Raw genomic sequence first — 27,440 nt, 5'->3', positions numbered from 1 at the left:
CCAGTGGGTCCCCAACTACGCGGACAAAGCCCGCCCACTTATTCAAACCACCATTTTTCCCCTGACGGCTGAGGCCCGCTCGGTCTTCAGCTGCATCAAGACTGACATCACCAAAGCCGCTACGCACACGATGGACGAGTCCGTCCCGTTTCAGGTAGAGAGCGATGCGTCAGATGCTGCACTGGACACCACACTCAACCAGGTGGGCAGGCCAGTAGCATTCTTTTCTAGAACTCTCCACCCTTCCGAGATCCGGCACTCCTCAGTCGAAAAGGAAGCACAAGCCATAGTGGAAGCCGTGCGGCACTGGAGGCACTACCTAGCCGGTAGGAGGTTCACCCTCATCACTGACCAGCGGTCGGTCGCTTTCATGTTTGACAACGCACAACAAGGCAAAATAAAAAATGACAAAATCCTGAGGTGGAGGATCGAACTCTCCACCTACAATTACAATATCAAGTATTGTCCTGGGAAGCTCAACGAGCCCCCCGATGCCCTGTCCCGTGGCACATGCGCCAGCGCGCAAGTTAACCGACTTCGGGCTATCCACAATGACCTCTGTCACCCGGCTTACCCACTTTATTAAGGCCTGCAATTTGTCCTTCTCCACCGAGGAGGTCAAGGCCATGACCAGGGACTGCCAGGTCTGCGTGGAGTGCAAACTGCACTTCTACCGGCCAGACAAGGCCCGCCTGGTAAAGGCCTACCGGCCCTTTGAGCGCCTGAGCATAGACTTCAAAGGGCCCTCCCCTCCACCAACCGTAATACATGCTTCCTAAACGTCATCAACGAGTACTCCCGCTTCCCCTTCGCAGTCCCCTGCCTCGACAGGACCTCGGCCACTCTGATAAAGGCACTGCACAGTATCTTCACACTGTTCGGTTTCCATGCTTACGTCCACAGGGACCGGGGCACATCGTTCATCAGCGAAGAGCTGCGTCAGTACCTGCTCAACAAAGGCATCGCCTTGAGTAGGACTATGAGCTATAACCCGCAGGGAAACGGGCAGGTGGAGAGGGAGAACTCGACGGTATGGAAGGCCGTCCGGTCTAGAAGTCTCCCGACCCCCCGCTGGCAGGAGGTCCTCCCCGACGTCCGCCAATCCATTAGATCACTCCTCTGCACAGCACGAACGAGACCCCTCACGACCGTTTGTTTGTCTTCCCCAGGAAGTCCATCTCCGGGGTCTCGCTTCCACCTTGGCTGACAACTCCGGGACCTGTCCTTCTCCGAAGGCATATGAGGAGCCATAAGACCGACCCCATGGTCGAGAGGGTGCAGCTGCTGCACGCCAACCCCCGTTATGCCTACATCGCGCACCAGGGCGGACGGCACGATACGGTCTCCCTGCGGGATCTAGCGCCAGCTGGTTCCCCTGCCAACGTGCCCCCCTCCCCGCTGCCTACAGCCACCCCCTGCGCCCACCTGGGCCTCCTGTCTTGGCCCGCGCCGGCACTGCCACAACAGGCCACCCACTTGCCTACCCCCACCCCCATCCTCCTCCGACACACCAGACTGAGGCTCAAGCTCCAAATTTTATCCCAACAATGAAAAGAGGAAAACAATAACCCCTCCCCCCCAATAGAAAAACAATAAATTAACAAGAAAGAGTAATAAACATAGAACGATAAGAACAAACCCCCATTACGAACCAATAGTCCCCCTCCCCCCACAATCCCCCCCCCCCCCCCGGTTGCTGCTGACGTTGACCACCCTCTAATGCTCCACCAGGAAATCAAGAAAAGGCTGCCACCGCCGGAAGAACCCTTGCACTGACCCTCTCAGGGAAAACATGACCCTCTCCAGTTTAATGAACCCAGCCATGTTGCTGACCCAGGATTCCGGGCTCGGAGGCTTCACGTCCTTCCACTGCAAAAGGATCCTTCGCCGGGCTACCAGGGACGCAAAGGCCAGAATACCGGCCTCTTTCGCCTCCTGCACTCCCGGCTCCGATGCTACCCCAAAAATACGAGCCCCCAGCCCGGTTCCACCCTGGAGCCAACCACCCTGGACAAGGTCCCCGCCACCCCATTTCCAGAAACCCTCCAACGCCGGACACGCCCAGAACATGTGGGTGTGATTCGCTGGGCTCCCCGAACACCTGCCACACCTGTCCTCACCCCCAAAGAACCGGCTCAGCCTGGTCCCAGTCATATGTTCCCTATGCAGCACCTTTAGCTGGATTAGACTAAGCCGTGCGCAAGAAGAGGAGGAATTCACCCTCCCCAGGGCATCCGCCCACGTCCCCTTGTCAATCTCCTCCCCCAACTCCTCCTCCCACTTCGCTTTCAGCTGCTCCACCGAGGCCTCCTCCCCCTCCTGCATCACCTGATAAATTGCCGAGATCCTACCCTCACCGACCCATGTCCCCGAGAGCACTCTATCCTGAACCCCCCTTGGCGGCAATAGCGGAAACTCCGCTACCTGCCGCCTAACAAACACCCTAATCTGCATGTACCTAAAGGAATTCCCTGGGGGTAGACCCCACTTCCCCTCCAACTCCTCTAAGGTCTCAAACTTCCCGTCCAGGAAGAGGTCCCCCGTCCGCCTGATACCTGCCCTGTGCCAACTCAAAAACCCTCCATCTATCCTCCCTGGTACAAACCGGTGGTTCCCCCGTATCGGGGACCAGACCGTGGCCTTCACTTCCCCCCTATGCCTCCTCCACTGCCCCCAGATTTTGAGGGTGGCCACCACTACTGGACCCGAAGAGTACCTTGCCGGGGGAACGGCAACGGGGCCGTCACCAGCGCCTCTAAACTCGTGCCCACACAGGACGCCGCCTCCATCCTCTTCCATGCGGCTCCCTCCCCCTCCATTACCCACCTACGAATCATTGCCACGTTCGCAGCCCAGTAATACCCACACAGGTTGGGCAGCGCCAATCCACCCACCTCCCTGCCTCGCTCCAAGAATACCCTCCTCACCCTCGGGGTCTTCTGCGCCCACACAAACCCCGTAATGCTCCTGTTAACCCTCCTAAAGAAAGCCTTCGGAATCAAAATGGGTAAACACTGGAAGAGAAACAAAAACCTCGGGAGCACCGTCATCTTAACCGACTGGACCCTGCCCACTAGGGAGAGTGGCAACACATCCCACCTCACGAACTCCTCCTCAATCTGCTCCACCAGCCTCGTGAAGTTTAACCTATGCAGGGCCCCCCAGCTCCTGGCTATCTGGACTCCCAGGTATCTGAAGCCATAAGGCTTTAGTTTAAACACTATTGTCTGATGCTGCGCCACAACATATACCAGACTGTAAGGCAAAGAAATTGGTTCAAAAGCACAATTTATATTTGAATGAAACTTAAATTCAACCTCCAAAGACGAACATGAAACATTCAAAGGCTTATATTTAAATCTTGTCAGGCAAATTCTTAGCCCTGCTCAGTTAACCCTTAGCTTAGCGATGGTGCTCAGAGTGGGAATATCCAATGAAAGCCATGCAAAAGAGAGTGAGAGAGAAGGGAAACATTATTCTTTGATTTCCTGGACCATTCATCTAAAATCAACCCAGATAGAGGCTTAATTAGATTACAAAACAATGTGGCATAAGTCAACTGTTCTTTGTTAATATGAAGATTTTTTAAAATTAATTTACCCGGCTGTGGGCTTTGCTAGCTACACCATCATTTAGAGGCCAAACCGTGGTACAGTGGTTAGCACTGCTGGCTCACAACGCCAGGGACCCAGGTTCAATTCCAGCATTGGGTGACTGTGTGGAGTTTGCACATTCTCCACATGTCATGTGGGTTTCCTCCTGGTGCTCCTGTTTCCTCCCACAGTCCATTGGCCTTGCTAAATTGCCCCTAAGTGTCAAAATATGTGCAGGTTAGGTGGGGTTACGGGTTATGAGGATCGGACAGGGGAGTGAGGCTAGGTAGGGTGCCCTTTTGGAGGGTCAGTGCATACTCAATGGGCCAAATGGCCTCCTTCTGCACTGTAGGAATTCTATGGTTCTATTTATTGTCCATCCCTAACAAAGTTAACCTCCCTCTACTTTATTCCTTCCCATGTTTTTCCCTGGTCTGCCCAGGCCAATATGGCAGCAGATAACCTGCTTTCAGATCCTTCAGCCACAGCTCCCCACAGTGGTGCACACAATGATCAGGAATTCCGAAGGACAGGGCTGTACCACTTGGGGCTACAATGCACTGCTCCACTGTAACAGGGCAATAAATGCCACATTCCTCCCTACTGCCAATAAGCCATTGCAAGAACAAGGGAACAGGAGGAGGCCGTTCAGCCCTTTCAGCCTGTTCTGCCAGTCAGTGAGATTATGGCTAACCCATCAAAAACAGCTTCCAGACTCAAAACAGCTTCTTCCCCGCTGTTACCAGACTCCTAAACGACCCTCCTATGGACTGGCCTCATTAACACTACACTCCTGTGAGGGTGAGGCACTCTCAATTACGACACGAAAGTTAGGTCAGTAATCAACGGCTTTAATAAGCAGTGAACAATGGCAGCCTCCATGAGAAGTGTGCTCGCAAAATGGAGTCTCATCTTAAGTACTGTTTCCCAGGGGGCGTAGCCAGAGGCGGAGTTTCCCAGGGGGCGTAGCCAGAGGCGGAGTCCCCCAGGGTTCCAAGCGTCTTAAAGGGGCAATGTATTCCGATCATCACAAGCCTCTTAAAGGGGCAAGGTGTTCCGATCATCACACCCTGTATGCTTCACCCGAGGCCGGTGTTATGTTTACCCTGTGTTGCTCTATTATGTATTTTCTTTTCTTTTCTTTTCATGTACTTAATGATCTGTTGAGTTGCTTGCAGAAAAATACTTTTCACTGTACCTTGGTACACGTGACAATAAACAAAATCCCCAATTTAATTTACCGTTGTTCTCCATATCCTTTGATCCCTAACAAATCTTTAGCGTTCTCAGTCTTAAATACTCCCACTGCTCCTCAGCACCGACAGCCTTTTCGGGAGAGAAGGTTCCAGATTCCCTTTATGTTTTGCATGAAAAAAACGCTTCCTGATTTTGCTCCCAAAATGACAAGGCTCTTGATTTATTTTAAGATTATGATGGCGTCACACAGTTTTACATTGATTCTGCTCCGTTATTCAACTCACAGTATGTGCGTGCCTTCCAAAGGGTGCAGTAAATGGGTCCTTTACATGAGAAAATGCTTACAAACAAATTAAAAACGGATTGGTAAATATGTGATAGGAATCATAAGGGAATTCATTTGTGCGTGAAAGTACTGCAGTGAAAATGACTCACTCCCCTGCTCTCTCTCCCAACAAAATAAGGTTTTCTTCGCCCTTGTTTACATAAACTGCAGACTTCAAGGAGTGTACTATATCATAAAAGGATGCTGTAATTTGTGAGATTCTGGGTACTTTTTATCCTACCCCTGGGTCTACTTTAATAAAGGCAGCTGCTTAAATTTAGCAATGAATAGGAGGCTTTGGTGTAGTGGTACTGTCACTGGACTAGTAATCCAAAGACCCACGGTAATTAATCATCCAGGGACCTGGGTTCAAATCCCACCATGGCAGATGATGAAACTTGATCTGGAATTGAAAGTCTAATGACGACCATGAAACCACTGTCGATTATTTTTTTTTTAAACAACTGGTTCACCAATGGCTTTTAGGGAAGGAAATCTGCCATCCTTCCCTGGTCTGGCCTACATGTGACTCCAGACCAAAGCAACGTGGTTGACTCTGAAGTGGCCCAGCTAGCCACTCAGTTTAAGGCCAGTTAGGGATGGGCAACAAATACTGATCCAGCCCATGACACCCACATCACATGAAATAATTTTTAAACAATTCTTAGTCATCATAAATCTAAATTGTAACCTATTTATCTCTGGTGATGTTGAATCACCTACATGAAGAACCTTTTCAAATACCTCTGGTGCTTCTCTGCGTAATGTGGAGTTACAGAAATATACTGTGCTCCCAGATCAGCCATGCAGTTGGGGTCATGGGGACTTCTGCTGGTGTTCATTCTTCCTCCTTAAAGCAAAAACATTTGGTGTTCAGCACTATCACTCCCTTTGATGTAGCAGAATCTTATATTCTTATAACTCTCACACCCCAAGCTTGCGAAAATACAAATTCAGGCCTACAAGAGATCACTGGATTCTGGTGCTATCAATTCAAAATTTGGAGAGCATTTCATTCATGGTAACATCACCATAGCGACAGTAATCAGATCTGAAATTTTAACTTGTTAGAATGATGGAGTTTGTAATACAATACACAGAAGCAGCAAAGAGGGAAAAATTCTATTGACTCTTCTGACTTGAGCAACAATAACGATGACTACATTTTGCTGACATGGCAAGAAATTATGTAAAATTTCTGGTATCATTTCTATAATGGTGATATATAAACTTGAAGTGGCTCTAGATCCAACGTTAATGATGTGTCTTCTTGTGACCAGGCCTTTGAGATTGGCCAATTGGAATACGAGTTCCCTGATTAGTGACCCAATCAGGGAACCTCTTCTCTGTATGTAACAGGGAGTGTCAGATCCTCTACACTCCCAGTGCAGACAACAAGCTGAACGCACCTGGTCGGACTGCTGTTGGTTTTGTTAATAAAAATGATTCTGGTGAAGGGACTTCTGCTTCCATGGACATATTATACTTCTGTAGGGAAGGACTGACATTACACATTCTGTAGGTAGACTGTTTACCAAACGGAGATAGAAACACAGGCCAATGTCTTTATTTTCTCAAGATAGTCTTGGAAGAGCCAATTTGCCTGTTTTCTAATCTCTGTTCCAACATACTTCCCACTATTCCTCAAGTCACCACTGTCTTTTGGGCTTATTGCAGGAGAGAACTATGAAAGCGGGAATATCCTGGAATCCTCACCATCAATAGAATTAGCCTGGGTTGGCCATTGGGACAGCCCTATCACTAAAATTCACTTACTAAGAGAATAACTGAGGCTGAAGGAAGGACAGCAAATGTGGTAATTGTGGGGGATAGTAAGGATCTGTGCAAGTTGACCAAAGGTGACCAGGGAACGTGCAAAAGGATTTCTGACGGGGATATGGAGACCAACAGCTGAGGAAATGGGTTTTTCACAAACATCAATGAGCACTTGGATAACTTTGACAGAAATGTGAAAAATGTATTTGGAAAACATAAGAAAATCACTCCCAAAAGTTGTGCAACGTCACTAACTCAGAATATCATTGTGTTGACAATGAGAACTGACTTTCTACATCTAAATATTCAAACAAACCCAAACAGCCCTCGCAGGTGGATGTAAAAGATCCCACACAGCTGTTTCAAAGAAGTGAATGAATATTGCCCCTGGCCGGGTGGCCACTATTTGTCTATCAATCAACAACACAAAACCAGATCATCATCATTTCCCCAGTGCTGTTGGTGGGAACATGCTGCATGTAAATTGACTTCTGCATTTCCTATATTATAGTAGTGACTACACTACAAATACAACTGACTGTAAAGAGCCTTCGGACATCCTGAGGTTGCGAAAGAGGCTACATATACACGTTCTCCCCGTGTCTGCGTGGGTTTCCTCTCCGGTTTCTCCCACAAGTCCTGAAAGGTGTGCTTGTTAGGTCAATTGGACATTCTGTATTCTCCCTCTGCATCCCTCAACCTATGCCAGAGTGTGGCGACAAGGAGATTTTCACAGAAACTTCATTGTAGTGTTACTGTAAGCCTACTTGTGACACTAATAAAGATTATTATTATGCGAGTTCTTACATATTCGGTTTGTTTGAAGGTTCACACCTGAAATATTAACTTGATTTTTGATTCAACCAGTCCGTATTTTCCGTTTTTGTTCCATTGTTGTATTAACCTGATGTTGAACAATTAAAAATGACTTTTCCACTGCCTTCCATACTGCAGGGATTTCTGTGACTGTTGGTGGGAGCAGTAAGAGAGGTCTGAGTCACCATTGAGTGAGTGTGAATTAATCCACAATTAATAGGGATCTGTGGGAATAAGAACTGCATCCTTTGGAAGACATTTAAATTGCAAAGATTGCAACAAAGCACTTATGAAAGACTGTGCAGCGTAACCTTAAACTATACTGTGAATCTCTGCCAGGAATTGATGGGTGTGGAGCCTGGTTGGACACAATATGTTACACCATACTCTCTCAGGGTAATTTCATTTAATCAAGATGTCAATATCTGTCTCCCTCCAAATTGTAAGAAATGTGCTTTGCAGTAAATTCCCGGTGAAAGGGGAAACGATAAATAAGCAAAGGTTCTTGCATCTTTGCACTAATAAGACCATTAAATTGCATTCTATTAGAAATGTGTTTAATCTGGATCGCTGTAAGAGTGGAGATGACAATGGTTCCTTCAATGGGGGTCTGTCGTTATGGGCCAGGTTTTTGAAGAGTTGGGATGACACTGGAGGCAGGGGGAGTCCTGATGCTGGGATTCCTACCCGCCCCCCCCCCCCCCACCCCAACCTTCCCCCCACCCACCCCCATTCACGGTGCTGCCAGTTTTCCCTGCTGCTGGATAAGGGTGCTGGTGGCGAGCCACACTCTGCATTCCTGGCCTGGCCGGCAACTTTGCATCCCATACATCATGTGCAATTTTTGTGGAGTCAGGCCAGCTTCTTGTGGACATGTGGTTCGTGGCCCCTCAGAGGAATTATGAAACATAATCTGGATTCGGAAACATTTTGGAAGGCTTTCCTCCTTATCCCCTTCCATGGCTCCTTATATGCTCACTTACCCAGTATGCACCATGGAACCAATGAACCATAGAATAACAAAGGCATGTCTTGAAGTGGACTTCACTTCACTATTTCAGTTGATATAGTTCACAGATGGGTTCATTATGGTCGAAGACCCACTAATGCAATCAGCTCCACAAGATCTGCTTTCACAGGTAGAAATGGAGTGTTTCCATTGATTGATGACACCTTTATGCGGTTATAATAAGTTATTCTTCCTTTGAAATCGATATTTCAATGTTCCTCTGTATGTTTATTTGGACAGCATTAAGAGGTGTGAAGTGAGGCAAAGCTTTTGTTAATGAAATGGTAATGACTGATATTTTTAAAAGGTTGTTAAGAGCTGCAGTTTCTCAAAGATGATTTTTTAAATGGGTGTTTCTTTGTCCAAAGCTTGTCATTGTTATCATGTGGTTCATTGGGTTTGTAATGCATGCTGGGGAGGGTGGATATGGATGATGCACGGGGTCATGGAAGGGACATGGCGATGGCATAGGGAGTGGTTAATGGTGGGTGAAGTATAGAGGGCATATCAGCTGCTAAAAGAAGTAGAATGAAATCCCAGAGAATGGAGGCAAACCTCCAGGCCAAGTCGCCCCAAAACTCCCCCAACTCGGCTGCATCCAAACTACCTACGGAGGGGACGGGCCTGGCTCCTACCCAAGGTAGGCAGGGACACTTTTAAAGGCGATGGGCCTGTCGAGGTTGGCAGATTTCCGGACTTGAGCTTCCCGCCTCAATGGGAAAATCCAGCCGTACAAAAACTGTGCGCAAATGAAGGACAACAATATATTTCTGCCTGAACAGAGAATTGGCATTGCAAATTATTGCAGGAATAGGCAGGAAACATGGTGAAGTGTGAAAATTCAATTTGAAGCCATCAATTAAGTTGTCTGATACACCCACCCCCTCCCCCCAGTATAAAAGTCAATGGAACACAAAATCAGATTTGATCTAATACATGCCCCAACACCCACCTCCTTGGACTAGATTAGAATCAGGGCTACTGACACAGTGCAGCACTTTTGGGTAACATGCTGAACTCTGTCTATCAGGAGAATGGCAGCAGAGTTCTCCCAGTGTCCTGGACAATACTTTATGCCTCAACCAACAACACAAAAACAGATTATTACAGAGAAGTTACAGCACATAAACAGGTCATTCATCCCAACTGGTCCACGTTGATGTTTAGGCTCCAAATGGGCCTCCTTCCTGATCTGATTACTGTGCACAGATTGGCTGCTACGTTTGTCTTTCAACCACAGGAACTGTGTTGCAGATGCGATTCACTAGCTGTGAAATGTTCCGTGTTGCTTGACCAAGACAAGTTCTTTATGTTCTAACATATGTCACAAAGAGGTCAAACAGAAAGAGGCCATTCAGCCCATCATGCCTCTGTCGGCTCTTTAAATCACCATGCCAACTTTCATTATTTATGATCGCAATATGAAAATCTATGACTATACCACCTGAGTGATACATACATAGAAAATAGGAGCAGGAGGAGCCATTCGGCCCTTTGAGCCTGCTCCCTCATTCATTATGATTTTTTTTTTTCCTTTTTAATAAATTTAGAGTGCCCAATTCATTTTTTCCAATTAAGGGGCAATTTAGCATGGCTAATCCACCTACCCTGCACATCTTTGGGTTGTGGGGGTGAAACCCACGCAGACACGGGGAGAATGTGCAAACTCCACACGGACAGTGATCCAGGGTCGGGATCGAACCTGGGACCTCGGTGCCGTGAGGCAACAGGGCTAACCCACTGCGCCACCGTGCTGCCCCTCATTCATTATGATCATGGCTGATCATCCAACTCTACAGCCTATTCCTGCCTATCCCCCATATCCTTTGAGCTTCTTCGTCCCAGGTGCTTTACCTATCTGCCTCTTGGCAATATACAATGTTTCGGCCTCAACCGCTTTCTATGGTAGCCAATTCCACAGGCTCACCACTCTCTGGGTGAAGAAATTTCTCCTCATCTCAGTCCCAAATAGTTCACCCCGTATCCTCAGACTGTGAGCCCTAGTCCTGGACACTCCCACCATTGAAAACATCCTTCCTGCACCTACCCTGTCTAGTTAGAATTTTATAGGTTACTATGAGATCCTCCCCTCTCATTCTTCTGAATTCCAGCGAATACAATCCTAACTGACTCAATCTCTCCTCATACGTCAGTCCCCCATCCCAGGAATTAGTCTGCTAACCCTATGCTGCACTCCCTCGGGAACAATAACATCCTTCCTCAGATAAGGAGACCAAAGCTTCACACAGTATTCCAGGTGTGGCCTCACCAAGGCCCTGTATAAATACAGTAAGAAGTCTTACAACACCAGGTTAAAGTCCAACATGTTTGTTTCAAACACCAGCTTTCGGAGCACGGCTCCTTCTTCAGGTGAATGCTCAGGTAGTGCTCCGAAAGCTAGTGTTTGAAACAAACATGTTGGACTTTAACCTGGTGTTGTAAGACTTCTGATGTGCTCACCCCAGTCCAACGTCGTGTCCAACGCTAGTGTCACACGGGAGGGTTTTAACTAGTATGGCAGGGGGGTGGGCACCAGAGCAATAGGTCAGAAGGTGAAAGCATTGAGGGAGAACTAGGGAATAGGGCCAGTATGGCTCTGAGGCAGAGCAGACAGGGAGATGATGCTGAACACAGTGGGTCTGGTGGCCTGAAGTGCATATGCTTTAATGCAAGAAGTATAACAGGTAAGGCAGATGAACTTAGAGCTTGGATTAGTACTTGGAACTATGATGTTGTTGCCTTTACAAAGACATGGTTGAGGGAAGGACAGGATTGGCAGCTAAACGTTCCAGGATTTAGATGTTTCAGGTGGGATAGAGGTGGATGTAAAAGGGGTGGCGGAGTTGCGCTACTGGTTAGGGAGAATATCACAGCTGTACTATGGGAGGAAACCTCAGAGGGCAGTGAGGCTATATGGGTAGAGATCAGGAATAAGAAGGGTGCAGTCACAGTGATGGGGGTTTACTACAGGCCTCCCAACAGCCAGCGGGAGATAGAGGAGCCGATAGGTCGACAGATTTTGGAAAAGAGTAAATTGTTGTGATGGGAGACTTCAACTTCCCCAATATTGACTGGGACTCGCTTAGTGCTAGGGGCTCAGAAGGGGCAGAGTTTGTAAGGAGCATCCAGGAGGGCTTCTTAAAACAATATGTAGACAGTCCAACTAGGGAAGGGGCTGTACTGGACCTGGCATTGGGGAATGAGCCCGGCCAGGTGGTAGAAGTTTCAGTAGGGGAGCATTTCGGGAACAGTGACCACAATTCAGTAAGTTTTAAAGTGCTGGTGGACAAGGATAAGAGTGGTCCTAGGGTGAACGTGCTGAATTAGGGGAAGGCTAATTATAACAATATTAGGCAGGAACTGAAGAACCTAGATTGGGGGCGGATGTTTGAGGGTAAATCAACATCTGACATGTGGGAGGCTTTCAAGTGTCAGTTGAAAGGAATTCAGGACCGGCATGTTCCTGTGAGGAAGAAGGATAAATATGGCAAATTTCAGGAACCTTGGATAACAAGAGATAATGTAGGCCTTGTCAAAAAGAAAAAGGAGGCATTTGTCAGGGCTAGAAGGCTGGGAACAGACGAAGCCTGTGTGGAATATAAGGAAAGTAGGAAGGAACTTAAGCAAGGAGTCAGGAGGGCTAGAAGGGGTCACGAAAAGTCATTGGCAAATTGGGTTAAGGAAAATCCCAAGGCTTTTTACATGTACATAAAAAGCAAGAGGGTAGCCAGGGAAAGGGTTGGCCCACTGAAGGATAGGCAAGGGGATCTATGTGTGGAGCCAGAGGAAATGGGTGAGGTACCAAATGAATACTTTGCATCCGTATTCACCAAAGAGAAGGAATTGGTGGATGTTGAGTCTGGAGAAGGGTGTGTAGATAGCCTGGGTCACATTGAGATCCAAAAAGACAAGGTGTTGGGCGTCTTGAAAAATATTAAGGTAGATAAGTCGCCAGGGCCTGATAGGATCTACCCCAGAATGCTGAAGGAGGTTAGAGAGGAAATTGCTGAGGCCTTGCCAAAAATCTTTGGATCCTCACTGTCTTCAGGTGATGTCCCGAAGGACTGGAGAATAGCCAATGTTGTTCCTTTGTTTACGAAAGGTAGCAAGGATAATCCAGGGAACTACAGGCTGGTGAGCCTTATATCAGTGGGAGGGAAATTACTGGAGATAATTCTTCGAGACAGGATCTACTCCCATTTGGAAGCAAATGGACGTATTAGTGAGAGGCAGCATGGTTTTGTGAAGGGGAGGTCGTGTCTCACTAACTTGATAGAGTTTTTTGAAGAGGTCACAAAGATGATTGTTGCAGGTAGGGCAGTGGATGTTGTCTATATGGACTTCAGTAAGGCCTTTGACAAGGTTCCTCATGGTAGACTGGTACAAAAGGTGAAGTCACACGGGATCAGGGGTGAGCTGGCAAGGTGGATACAGAACTGGCTAGGTCACAGAAGGCAGAGAGTAGCAATGGAAGAGTGCTTTTCTGATTGGAGGGCTGTGACCAGTGATGTTCCGCAGGGATCAGTGCTGGGACCTTTGCTGTTCGTAGTATATATAAACGATTTGGAGGAAAATGTAACTGGTCTGATTAGTAAGTTTGCGGATGACACAAAGGTTGGTGGAATTGCGGATAGCGATGAGGACTGTCAGAGGATACAGCAGGATTTAGATTGTTTGGAGACTTAGGCGGAGAGATGGCAGATGGAGTTTAATCCGGACAAATGTGAGGTAATGCATTTTGGAAGGTCTAATGCAGGTAGGGAATATACAGTGAATCGTGAAACCCTAAAGAGTATTGAAAGTCAGAGAGATCTAGGTGTGCAGGTCCACAGGTCACTGAAAGGGGCAACACAGGTGGAGAAGGTAATCAAGAAGGCATACGGCATGCTTGCCTTCATTGGCCGGGGCGTTGAGTATAAAAATTGGCAAGTCATGTTGCAGCTGTGTACAACCTTAGTTAGGCCACATTTGGAGTTTAGTGTTCAATTCTGGTCGCCACACTACCAGAAGGATGTAGAGGCTTTAGAGAGGGTGCAGAAGAGATTTACCAGGATGTTGCCTGGTATGGAGGGCATTAGCTATAAGGAGAGGTTGAATAAACTTGGTTTGTTCTCACTGGAACGACGGAGGTTGAGGGCCGACCTGATAGAGGTCTACAAAATTATGAGGGGCACAGACAGAGTGGATAGTCAGAGGCTTTTCCCCAGGGTAGAGGGGTCAATTACTGGGGGGCATAGGTTTAAGGTGCGAGGGGCAAGGTTTAGAGTAGATGTACGAGGCAAGTTTTTTTACAGAGGGTAGTGGGTGCCTGGAACTCGCTGCCGGAGGAGGTGGTGGAAGCAGGGATAGTGACATTTAAGGGGCATCTTGACAAATACATGAATAGGATGGGAATAGAGGGATACGGACCCAGAAAGTGTAGAAGATTGTAGTTTAGTCGGGCAGCATGGTCGGCACAGGCTTGGAGGGCCGAAGGGCCTGTTCCTGTGCTGTACTTTTCTTTGTTGTTTGGCTGTGTTCTTTTTCCACATCCTGTATAAATACAGCTAGAGGTCCCTGCTCCTGTACTCGAGGCCCACCCAGGGCATGCACCAGGAAAGCATTTAAGATCAAACTGAATCTGATCTGCTTATTTGATGAATGTATGAAGATTAAAATTTGAACTCGTCCCTCCCTGTGTTTATTTCAGACGGTGAGCAGCTGCCACCTGGCGGGCAGGTGGAGGAGCTGCAGCCTGAAAGTCTCGCATTGAAATTAGTGAGAATAGTATCAATTTCCAGCGGGTAAGGTCACGTGTTCTGGGACTCGCTTCCGCACTGACCTGCACCTCTCGCCTTGTCCCAGACAACTATTTGCAGCTTGTTCGGTAACTCTCTCCGGAAGAGGGAAGCGGACAGGCTGCCAGTGACACCCGCACCAACGATTAGCACCCGAGCCATAGTTTTTCAAGGCCAGTTGCAGCCGGCGTCGGCGGGTCTTTCCCAGCCCCACAGCACAGACAGCCTGCTGACACTGTCCGAGCAAATCTTTTTCCGGGATTACTGATAGATTAAACCCGGCACCCAGCAATTAAAGACACATCACACCCTGGCACCCAGCAACTAAATACACATCGCACCCAGAAATTAATGACACATCACACCCTGGCACTCCACAATTAAAGGCAAACCCCCCCTCCAACAACACACCCCTAGCACCGAGCAATTAAAGACACATCGCATCCCCCTGGCACCCAGGAAATAAAGCCACAACCCCCGAACCAGCACTGAGCAATTAAAGACACATCACATCCTGGCACTCCGCAATTAAAGGCACATCACCCCCCCCCCCCCCCCCAGCCCCCACCCCAGCACTGAGCAATTAAAGACATATCACACCCTGGCACCCAGGAATTAAAGACACATGGGGGAAATGGTGCCTTTGTGGTACTGTCACTGGACTGGTTCTCCAGAACAGTTGTGAGGAACCTGTGACTCGGGGGGCCCATCTGGGTTCTGAGCACAGTCCGTGAGACATTTTCTTAACTATTGCCCATGTTCAGAGTTGCCACATTCCGCTGATTTCCATCCACATCGATGTTTTCCTCCCAGTGTGACTGAAGTGATTCGCACGTAGAATCATAGAATTTACAGTGCAGAATGCGGCCATTTGGCCCATCGAGTTTGCACCAGCCCTTACAAAGAGCACCCTACTGAAGCCCACGTATCTACCGTATCCCCATAACCCAGTAACCCCCACTTAACAGTTTTTGGACACTAAGAGCAATTTACCATGGCCAATCCACCTAACCCGTACATCTTTGGACTGTGGGATGAAACTGGAGCACCCGAGGAAACCCACGCAGACACGGGGAAACCGTGCAGACTCCGCACAGACAGTGACCCAGCCGGGAATCGAACCTGGGATCCTGGAGCTGTGAAGCAACTGTGCTTACCACTATGTTACCGTGCTGCCCCAAATTAAAGCCCACGTAAAGCAAGTGCAAGTGAAGTGAGGTGTGTGCTGATTACGCACAACATTGTACATGAGAGCCGTGCGCTCCCTCTGCGCCTTAAGTGTAAATATTTATTTTGTTTTTAACCATGCGTAGTTGATAACAGTTCTATTAATATATCAATGATTCAGCATTTCTTACAACTCGTCATGAAATATTCGGTATGTATTTAATCTTATTCATGGGGTCATGGTTAGTGAACAAGCCCGATTTCAATCTTGTGGCCCACAGAGATGAAGGTGGGCCACTCATGTGGCTCACTCACTAACCTAGGTTGCCCATTACTAATCCAGAATGAACAGAAGCTCATTGGAGGATGAGGCTGGCTTGGGGGGCATTGAAACTGTCCAGTCTGGTGGTGAACAATGGAATGATTGAGGTTTTCAGCAGCGGAGGTGGATGAGGCAGGTGATGTAAGAAAGGTGGAATGTTTGGAGAAAGAAATCATTGTGCAGAAATTTAACCACGACAGAAATCTGGAGCATCTCAGTGCTGTTAGTGCTTTTGATCAAATAGAAAACTGACTCGTACCATGTAAACTAGGAGCAAAGTAATCCTTTAAAATATATATATTTAATTCCAAGCACATTGAAACACGTCAACAAAGCTCAAATAAACAAAGCAAATACAATTTCCCCCTTTTAATTCCCAAACCCCTCAAATCGCACCCCCCCCCCCCCCCCCCCCCCCCCCCCCCCCCCCCCCCAACGATGAACACTTCCTCAAAAACAGTCAGGAACGGCCTCCAACCTCCAACGCACTTAAAACCCCTCCTCTGACCCCCTAAGAAAGAACTTTATCTTCTCCAGCTTAAAATTTTCATACAAATCCCCCAACTAAGCCATGACCCCTGGCAGCGCTGCCGACCTCCAGTTCAGTGGTATCTCTCACCGGCAATCAGAGAGGTATAGGCCACGACATCGGCCCCCTTCCCCTCCTGCAGCCCTGGCTCCTCCGACAACCCAAAGCTTTCCACCGTAGGATCCGGCGTCATCCTGACCCCCACAAACCCCGACAAACTCTCAAGCACTGCCTCCCATAAACTACTGAACTTTGCACCCCCCAAAAACATGTGTACATGGTTCACCGACCCCCTCCCACACCTCTCGCACACATCTTCTACTCCCGGAAAGTGCCCGCTCATCGGGGTCCGAGACGTATGAACCCTCTGTACCACCTGAAACTGGATAAGGCTCATCCTCGCACAGGAGGAGGTTGAGTTGATTCGGTGCATTATCTCACTCCAGATTCCCCACCCCATCTCGATCCTCAACTCTTCCTCCCACTTCTGCTTGATCCCTTCCACTAGAGCTGACTCCTTCTCTCCCAACCACCCATAAATATTCCCAAATCCTCCCTTCCCTCCACTGATCTGGGGACAAGCAATTTCTCCAACTGCATATAGTCCAGAAGCCAAGGAAAAATCCTGCTCCTTCCAGGATCGAAACTCACTCCCCCTCAGCAACTCAAACCTCCCTCGCACTTCCTCCAACCCCACAAACCTACCTTCCACAAACAGGTCTCTAACCCGTTCTATCCCTTCCTCCCGCCACCTTCCATACATCCCATCCAGTTCCCCCGGTGCAACTTACGGTTCTCATAACAATGGGGTCAATACTGGCATATGTCCTAATTCAAAGTGTCTCCTCAACTGATTCCAGATCCTAACAAAAATCACCACCACAGGGCCTCTCCTATACTTCCCCCGGGGAAAATAGTAACGGAGACATCACCAGAGTCCTCAAGCTTGTCCCCCCAACAAGTCTCCTCCTCCAGCCGGACCCAGTCCAAACCCCCATCCCACCACCATCGTCTCATCCTCTCATCATTCGCCACCCAATAATAATGCCGCAGGTTAGAAAGCGCCACTTCCCCTCCCACCTCCTTCTTTGTAATAGAGCCCTACTCATGCTCAGTATCTTGCCTACCCAGACAAGCGCCGAGATCAGTTTGTCCACCCTTTGAAATAACGCCTTGGGAAGGAAAATTGAGAGGTACTGAAAAATAAACGAGAACCTTGGCAACACATTCACCTTTACTGCCTGCACCCTCCCCACCAATGTCAAGTGTAGGGTGTCCCATCTTTTGAAATCCCCCCTAACCCCCTCCTATCAGACTAGTCAAGTTGCACTTATGCATGGTAGCCCAGGCATGCGCCACCTGAATCCTTCAATACCAAATTCTAACAACAGCCACCTTAAACGACAGGGTCCCCAAATTCGCACTCCGCCCCAGAGCGTTTACCAGGAAGGCCCGATATTCGATTTATACCCGTAAAAGGCCCCAAATTTCCCCAAGTCCATAATTCTCCCCATACTTTCCAGTGGATTCGCCACATATAACAATAAATCATCGGCATATAAAGACACCCAGTGCTCTCTCCAACCCCCTCACAATCCCCTGCCACTCATTCAAAACTCAAAGCGCAATCACCAAGGACTCAATCGGCAACACAAACAATAATGGTGACAACGGGTATCCCTGCCTTGGCTTCCCACGCAGCCCAAAATACCCCGAATTAGTCACGTTCGTTATGACACTCACTATAGGGGTTGTAAACAATAGCCGTATCCAGGCCACAAACTTTGGCCCAAACCCAAACCTCCCAAGGACCTTGAACAAGTACCTTCACTCCACCCGATCAAAGGCCTTCTTTGCATCCATACATGCAATCACCTCCGACACTACTCCCCTTCGCAAGTGTGGCACGTGAGCAGAGATCACATTTCCTGTATATTCCTCCCCCACAAACCTCGTCTAAACTGCCTTACCCATAACAAAAAAAATTATATAAAGTATACCCAGTAGACAAGCAAAAAGAATATTCCCTCTCCTCCAGGTGCTTAAACCTCCACGGATCCACCACCCTTATCTGGTCCATGAACACCCGCAACTCCCTTGCTGTCCCCAACCTAGCCATTGATTTAGGACTTGATCTATCAAACCTAGGCTCCAGTACACAATTAAAGTTCCCACCATTTATCAATTGGTAAGAATCCAACACCGCGATAGACCCTAGAAACCTCTTCTTAAAGTCCACATCGCCCCAGTTGGGTCCATATACATTCACCAGCACCAGTGGTGCCCCTGCTAATATGCCGCTCACTATCACAAACCTGCTCCCCGGGTTCCGCACCCCCCTGGCCACCACAAAGAGCGTCTTCTTGCAAAACAAAGTCAAGACCCCCCCTGGACTTCAAATCAAACCCTGAATGGAACGTTGACACCACCCATCCCTTATGTGTCTCTTGCAGGATAATCGCCTCCACCTTTAAGCTCTTAAGGGGGTGCGAACATCTGGGACCATTTAATTGGAACATTTAACCCACGTGCATTCCATGTTACAATCCTCACTGGGGGTTTATGCCCCCCACCCCCCTACTAAGACCCGCCATCATCACCCAGCTCAGACCTGCCCAAACCTCCATCCACTCACTAAACTCTGGGCCCACCCAAGATGGCCACCGCCTCCGTCCTCACCCAACCTCCAGCAACACACCAACTGCAGCACCAACACCCTCCTCCCCATAGCCCTCGCCCTGCTCCCTCCTCCCCCTACCCCAAATCTGTTTCGGTTCACTAGCATCGCCTGCTAGCATGGCAACTCCCGCCTGGAGGTCAAGACAAAGGCCCCACCAACATCTTCCAACCTATCGATCCCCCCCCCCCAGTTCCTCTTGCGCCGTGTCAATCCCTCGCAACCCATCCCCATATCCCTTCCCTCAAAGTACTGTACACACAATAGTAAAAAACACACCAAAGAAGCCCCCGTACCCACCTTTGGTGAGAGGTTGGGGCTGATACAGTTGAAGGTGGTATATAGAGCACAACTTATAAGGGTGAGGATGAGCTGGCTCTTTGAGGGGGTAGAAGATGTGAGTGAACGTTGCAGGGGGGCGCAAATCACGTTCCTATGTTTTGGTCCTATCCAAAGTTTACTGGAATTACTGGGAAGAGGTTTTTAGGATAATCTCTAAAGTGGTGCACGTAAAACTCGAGCCGGGCCCATCGGAGGCCATATGTGGGGTGTCGGATCAGCCAGGATTGGAAACGGGTGCGGAGGCAGATGTTGTAGCCTTCGCTTCGTTGATCGCCCGAAGGCGGATCCTGTTAGGGTGGAGATCAACCTCTCCACCCTGTGCCCTGGCATGGCGGGTGAACCTCCTGGAATTCCTGACTCTTGAGGAAGTCAAATTTGAACTGAGGGGAAGGGTGGAGAGGTTCTACAACTCATGGGCGTTATTCATTATGCACTTTCGAGAATTGGATTAGACCGAACATTAGGGGTGGAGGGGCTGGGAGGGTTGGGGGGGGGGGGGGGGGACAGTATGTGTTAATGATGGTTATGGGTGATTCCTGATTCCTTTTTGTCATTTGTTTATCTTAACATGCGAGCTGATGTTTGGGGTTTGGTGGGAGGAAGGGATCATTGTTATTGATATGGGGATTGACATTACATTCGTTACTGATTATTGTTTATTGTTGGGTGTAAATGTGGGAGAAAATGTGAAAAAGGAGGAGAATAAAAATATTTTTTCAAAAAAGAAGCCCCCATACACAAAATTATCAAATTATCCTCACGGACCCACATACATAACCAATCATAAACTATCCAAATGGTAAAAAGAGGCACAATAATGTACAAAAGGTGCAAAAAGATACAAAAGGTACAACAAAGTACACAAGATACAAAAAGGTATAAAAGGTACACAAAGTATAAATTTCCCCCCGAAAGTACAGACAGTACAAAAGTCCCTTAGCTCTTCCCCAATCTGTGCTCCTTTAAGAAGTCATTAGCCTCCTCCAGCGTCAAGAAGTAATATTCCCGGCCCTCAAAATTTACCCAAAATTTGGTCAGGTACAGCACCCCATACCGAACCTTGCACTAAAAAGTGTTGTCTTAGCCCTATTAAACCCTATTTAACCCCGCCCATCTCTTGACCAGGTCGGCACCAATGTCCTGGAAGATGCCTTCCCAGCTGCAGTCCCAACTCGCCTTGGCCCACCTCAAGATCTTTTCTTTGTCCTGAATCTTGTGCGTACGCACAATCATCGCACGCGGCGGATCACCAGCCCTCAGGTTCTGCCTCAAGGACCTGTGGTCACGGTTCACCTCCAGGGCCTTGTCAAACACCCTCTCCTCCACCAACTTCACAGACGTCTTCGCGATGTAGCCTGTAGCACTCATTCCCTCCACTCCCTCTGACAGGCCCACAATACGAAGATTTTGCCGTTGCAACTGATTCTCTTGATCATCCACTCATACACGCAGCACTTTGCAGACATTCCCCAGGATCGCCATCTCCGCCTCCGACGACACAATCCGGTCACTCTGACCAGACACCACCTTTCCCACCTCCTGGATCGTTGCTCCTTGCGCCTCCAAGAGTTTCTCCACTGGATCTAAGGTCCCTTGAAGAGGTGCTAGTGCCCTTCAACCATCCTCAACCAGGCTCCCTACATCTCCTTTTGTTGCTCTCGCAATTCCTCCTTAATAAAACTCATCAATTGCTCCAACAGTAGTTTAACTATAGATGACGACCCTTCCGCCTCCGCCATCTTCCCAACTTGTGCTGCGCCTCAAGTCTCCTCCAACTCCTGGGCCAGGACTCTCACAGACTTTAACCGGGTTTGACACCCCGTAGACATTCCAATCCGGGGGAGAAACAGTCACCTTCCACTCTCCTCACACTTCATCATCAATACTCCCCATTGATTGGGTAAAAGGGACCAAAAGCGACACCTCCAGGCGGGAACCACCCCGTGTGAGACCGATCAGACCATTTCCGCTGCTGGATGTTGAGCAAAGTAACCCTGTTGTGGAATGCACTCAAAGAAACAGGAAAGACCACAGGGAACATAGAGAAATTCCCAAAAGTGGCAGAAAGTGAAGTGTAACATTGGTCTCGGGAATAGAAGCCCAACTGATTATGACAAATTGTTCAGTAGGGAACAGGATAATCCTTCACAACTGGCCAATTGTCATCCCATTTGACCTGGCAAAGCAGATTGAGAGTTATACTGCACCTCACCAAATTCAGGTGACAAATGCATTAGAAAGAGAGAAAAAAAGAGTATAGCTGAGCCAAAAAGTAAATGGCAATATTTCATCTAAAAGATGGAGCAGTCAATGGGCCATTTGCCAAAAGAATGAATATGATTGAAATATTGTCATTGACTTTTATCCAGTGAATGCTATCTGGCTGAGGTAATGTGCTCCTGTGACATTAAGAACAAGATTATTAATGACCTAAGATCAGCATTAGTCACTTGATCACTGCAGTCTGATTAACTGACTGTATATTGGTATTAACCGTAGTGTTGTAGGCATAGTTACAGAAACTAATACACTGAATGGTGCCTTGTCCAACCTCAGAGATGAGTTAAGAGTTAATGGTAATCATCCAGTCTTGTACTTTGTTCATGCTAATTACCCAAGTAGGACTGCATTCTTTTAATTGAGCCAATTTATGTTGGATGAGTCAAGAGCCACATTCAGCATCATTATACGCACATGAATAGTAATCTTGAACTAATTTTCCCTCAGTGGATGTATGTGGGATCTCAGGAGGAGCAATTAGTCATTTTTCTCTGTGGGTAGAACATCCTGTTGGAAATGGGATGTAGCTTAATTGTAATGGGTATAAACCAAGATGATCCTATGTAACGCGACAGAATTACTAGGCCAGGACTAGCATGTGAGTGGTGGTGTCTTAGCTCATATTCTCACCTCTGTGACAGGAGGCTGGTTCAAATCTTGCTTCACAGACTCCAGAGTAAAATATGTTCGTTTATTGATAGGTAAAGATTTTGTGGTGGAAATGCTGGCTCGCCTCATGGGGAAGGAGTCTCATCTTTTGTCGTCACTGAAACTTTTAGAATGCACATCACTCTGTCAAACCTTGTCCTGAAAGTTAGACATGTAGTAAAGGAAACACACTGACTGCTTCGCTGTTGAGTTGCCACTGTTTTGCATACCCGGGCCCCATCTGCCCTCTTGGTTGTGAAATCCCTTCACTCTCTTGAAAGTCCAGCAGGGGATTTCTCCCTGATGTCCAAGACATGGGTTTATCCCCCAACCCAGATTCAATTAACAGGTAATCTCTTTGTAGGAACATGCAGATTGGCTATCAGACAATCGGAGAATCCTTACAGTGCAGAAGGAGGCCATTTGACCCATCGAGTCTGCACCCGACCTTCCGAAAGAGCATCCTACATAGGCCCGCTCCCCACCCTATCCCCATGATCCCCTATCCCCTATCCCCTATCCCCTCACGGTAGCATGGTGGTTAGCATCAATGCTTCACAGCTCCAGGGTCCCAGGTTCGATTCCCGGCTGGGTCACTGTCTGTGTGGAGTCTGCACGTCCTCCCCGTGTGTGCGTGGGTTTCCTCCGGGTGCTCCGGTTTCCTCCCACAGTCCAAAGATGTGCGGGTTAGGTGGATTGGCCATGCTAAATTGCCCGTAGTGTAAGGTTAATGGGGGGATTGTTGGATTACGGGTATACGGGTTACGTGGGTTTAAGTAGGGTGATCATTGCTCGGCACAACATCGAGGGCCGAAGGGCCTGTTCTGTGCTGTACTGTTCTATGTTCTATGACCCCACCTAACCTTTGGACACTAAGGGGCAATTTAACATGGCCAATCCACCTAAACCGCACATTTTTGGGCTGTGGCAGGTAACTGGAGCACCCGGAGTAAACCCAAGCAGACATGGGGAGAACGTGAAAATTCCACACAGACAAATCAAACCTGTACTTCCTCCATTACAACAATGATAATGCTTTAAAAGGCTTAATTTGTCGCAAAGTTCACTGGAACATCCTGTGGATATGCAAGCTGCTGTAAATAACTTCTTTCTTCATTGATGGCTGGGCAATGGCAGTGTAGCCCCCAATTGTTTTGTAGCTCTAAGACAAGTCTTCGATGCTCTGTTGTGAGGATATTGAGCCTGTTTCCCTGACTTTGGTCTCTCCTGTCCATCATTGTGAAAAATCTGCATCTCTTCCAAGAATTGGTCTATCCACCTACCTTCTTCTCCAGAAAAGAACATTATTTTAGATGTATCTTTTAACAAAATCTAGCCTATGTAACTGTCAACTCTTAATGAGATTGCAGCTAAATATCCTCTCTGCCATGACAGGATTTATTTTAAAAGTAAATAATTTATGTTAATGTAAACAAAATATTTTTCGAATTAATCTCTCGAATTTAAGTGATAATGTTGAGGTATGACCTGAACAATTCTCCACTAAGTCTGGTATCACAAGAGGTGGTTTCTTGGGCAGAAGAATCAATAAATGGAAAGTTGTTCCAGTATTGAAACCAAAAAGAAAATGCTGGAAAATCTCAGCAAGTCTGGCAACATCTGTAGGGAGAGAAAAGAGCTAACGTTTCAAGTCCAGGTGACCCTTTGTCAAAGCTCATGTTGTTCCAGTATTGATTGTGTCTCATGCTAGTGCCATAGAATTCCAATAGTGTAAAAGGAGGCTATTTGGCTCCTCGAGTCTGCACTGACCCTCCGATTGAGCACCCTACCGGCCCACTCCCACCCTATCTCTCTAACCCCATCGAGCCTGCACATCCTTGGACATTAAAAGCCCATTTAGCATGGCCAATCCACCTAACCTGCACATCTCTGGACTGTGGGAGTGATGTGACCATCAATTCACAAGTCACGTGGTTGGAAGAGAACAGTGGTTTTAATAGTCTTACAACAGAGCCTGCCTGCGACGAGATGAACTGGCAGGCAGGCTCACGACTGCAAAGCTTTATACTTCCGGTTAGTGGGAGGAGCCATGGGCGGAACCATGGGCGGAGCCAAGGGTGGAGCCCAGTACAAACTCCTCATCTCCCCCTATGGGCAGAGCCGCGCAACTGCTCATATACCGCGCTTACAAGAACACAACACATACAATATAACACAGTGTGAATTACTAGATTGTGATTCACCACAGGGAGGAAACCGGAGCACCCGGAGGAAACCCCGCAGACACAGGAAGAACATGCAAACACCACACAGACAGTCACCCAAGGTCGGGATTGAACCCGGGTCTCTGGCGCTATGAGGCAGCAGTGCTAACCACTGCGCCACTGTGCTGCACCTTTTATGATTCCTTTTTACTGAAAACCTATGTTACAATTCCTCTTTGAGAAACTAGTAACCAAAATATTTTTGTCACACTTTTGCTTTTCTATATTTAGGACAGAGATGAGGGGAATTGTTTTCCCTCAGAGGGTCGTGAGTCTCTGCAGTTCTCCCAGTCGAAGCAGAGTCTGTATTTTTTAAAGCAGAGCTAGATAAGTTCTTGATAAACAAAGGGGTTGGAAGGTTATCGGGAGCAGGAGGAAGGTTACAATCAGATCGACCTTGACCTTATTGAATGGTGGAACAGGCTCGAGGGGCCGAGTGGCCTACTCCCGCTCCTAAATCGTATGTCTGCATGAACATGTATAACTTTCAGTGCTTTTAGGCTATGATTTGACGGAGTGATGTGCATTTTAAAGGCTTCAGCCACCAAGTGAGTCACCATTTCTGCCCCTAAACCTTGACTTATTAATAAACCAACAGATTGGAGAAACCCTGTACAATCCTGACTTTTAATACACCCAGCAATCCTTTCAGTGAATAATATTAGAATTCCATCAAAAATTACATCCAGGCAGTGGAAATTGGTGAGCTTTGAATTGGATTTGTTGTGGGATTTGTTTCTTCATCAGTTAGTTTAAATTACAGCAATTTTCATGACCTTTTAATTGAGACTGTTTTCAGGATCAGCAGAGTCAAAGGCAGGAAAAGATGACAATTCTGCAATTTTATCTTAGGTAATAATAATAGCTGATTGTCACAAGTAGGATTCAATGTGAAAAGCCCCCAGTCGCCACATTCTGGCACCTGTTCGGGGAGGCCGGTACGGGAATTGAACCCACGCTGCTGGCCTTGATCTGCATTACAAGCCAGCTGTTTAACCCACTGTGCTAAACCAGCAAACTCATGAGTGGGTGTTACATTAAAAATCTGTTTGGTATAAGAGTGCTACACTTTTAAAACGGTTCCAAACCATAATAAAATGTGCACCAGTCTTGTTGACAGTGGACATTTTAAAACGCTTCGAGTATTGCATGTTGTTTGCAACTTTCAAAGTACACGGGTATTGCAAAAATTGCAACATCCACTGACTGAATTCCTTGGTTTCACATAATTGTGCTAAAAGTGTCATTTCTGGATAAAGTGTCATTTCTGGATCACACACAAAGAGTGTAACTTCCTCATCTGCAGAGTTACAACAGACTTGACCTCTGACCCTGTGGTGTCAGCCTTTTTCGGCAAACGTTACTAATGTTGTCCAACCAAGCAGTTACCCAGGAACTAGCCACACACGTTCAGAAGGAAACTTGGTGTAATAGAACTGAGTTACTTAGGTTTTATTTTATTTATTTTAAAAATAATTTTTATTGAAATTTTTACAAAATACAAAATATAAACATCTTAACTCTATTAACATACAACCGCGGTAACACCCCAGCTTCGAGAGCAACTTCAAACAAAAACAAAGAACAAAAACAAAGAAAAAGAAAGAAGAGAAAAACACAAGAGAAAAAAAGAGAGAGATAGCACCCTCCGCCAACCCATGTGCACAGTTCTCCCTCCCCCCAATCCTTACCCCCCCCCCCCTCCCCCCGGGTTGCTGCTGCTGTCGGCCTATTTCCCTACCGTTCCGCCAGGAAGTCCAGAAAAGGCTGCCACCGCCTGAAAAACCCTTGTACTGATCCCCTCAGGGCAAATTTCACCCTCTCCAATTTGATGAACCCCGCCATATCAGAGATCCAGGCCTCCACGCTTGGGGGCCTCGCATCCTTCCATTGGAGCAAGATCCTCCGCCGGGCTACTAGGGACGCAAAGGCCAGAACACCGGCCTCTATCGCCTCCTGCACTCCCGGCTCCACTTTAACCCCAAAAATTGCGAGTCCCCAGCCTGGCTCGACCCTGGATCCCACCACTCTCGACACCGTCTTTGCTACCCCCTTCCAAAACTCCCCCAACGCTGGGCACGCCCAAAACATATGGGCGTGGTTCGCTGGGCTCCCCGAGCACCTAGCACACCTGTCCTCTCCCCCGAAAAACCTGCTCATCCTCGACCCAGTCATGTGGGCCCTATGCAGCACCTTGAACTGTATGAGGCTAAGCCTCGCACAGGAAGAGGAGGAATTCACCCTTTCTAGGGCATCCGCCCACGTCCCCTCCTCGATCTCCTCCCCCAGCTCCTCTTCCCATTTCCCCTTCAGTTCCTCCACCGAGGCCTCATCTACCTCCTGCATTACCCGGTATATGTCCGAGATCCTCCCTCCTCCGACCCACACTCCCGAGAGCACCCTATCCCGCACCCCTCGCGGGGGCAGTAAGGGGAACCCCTCCACCTGCTGCCTGGCAAACGCCCTCACCTGGATGTACCTTAACATGTTCCCCGGGGGGAGCCCAAACTTCCCCTCTAACTCCCCCAAGCTCGCGAACCTCCCCTCCCCAAACAGGTCCCTCAACCTCCTAACCCCTGCTCTGTGCCAGCCCAGAAATCCGCCATCAATGCTCCCTGGGACGAACCGATGGTTCCCCCGTATCAGGGCCTCCATCGAGCCCCCCATTTCTCCCCTGTGCCGTCTCCATTGCCCCCAAATTTTGAGGGTAGCCGCCACCACCGGGCTCGTGGTATACCTCGTTGGAGGGAGCGGCAG

The 27,440-nt window shown here is 48.0% G+C and overlaps 1 protein-coding gene across 2 annotated transcripts in view; it reads right to left on the bottom strand.

Annotated features, from left to right (window-relative positions):
* rnls (renalase, FAD-dependent amine oxidase) overlaps positions 1-14,921 on the bottom strand; it is a 228,119-nt gene extending 213,198 nt beyond the window's left edge. For both annotated transcript variants that reach the window (XM_038822373.1, XM_038822374.1), the window contains exons 1-2: positions 14,538-14,921; positions 5,860-5,965 (exon numbers count right to left, since the gene is read on the bottom strand). In XM_038822373.1, coding sequence (XP_038678301.1) covers positions 5,860-5,965; positions 14,538-14,655 — 224 coding nt within the window. In that variant the 5' untranslated portion in view covers positions 14,656-14,921. The remainder of the gene's footprint in view (positions 1-5,859; positions 5,966-14,537) is intronic.
* Positions 14,922-27,440: the final 12,519 nt, after the last annotated feature.

The sequence above is a fragment of the Scyliorhinus canicula genome, chromosome 16 (genome assembly GCF_902713615.1).
Source record: "Scyliorhinus canicula chromosome 16, sScyCan1.1, whole genome shotgun sequence".
Lineage (NCBI taxonomy): Eukaryota > Metazoa > Chordata > Chondrichthyes > Carcharhiniformes > Scyliorhinidae > Scyliorhinus > Scyliorhinus canicula.
Note: the sequence above shows the minus strand (reverse complement) of the source record. Positions and strands in the feature narration are given on the sequence as shown.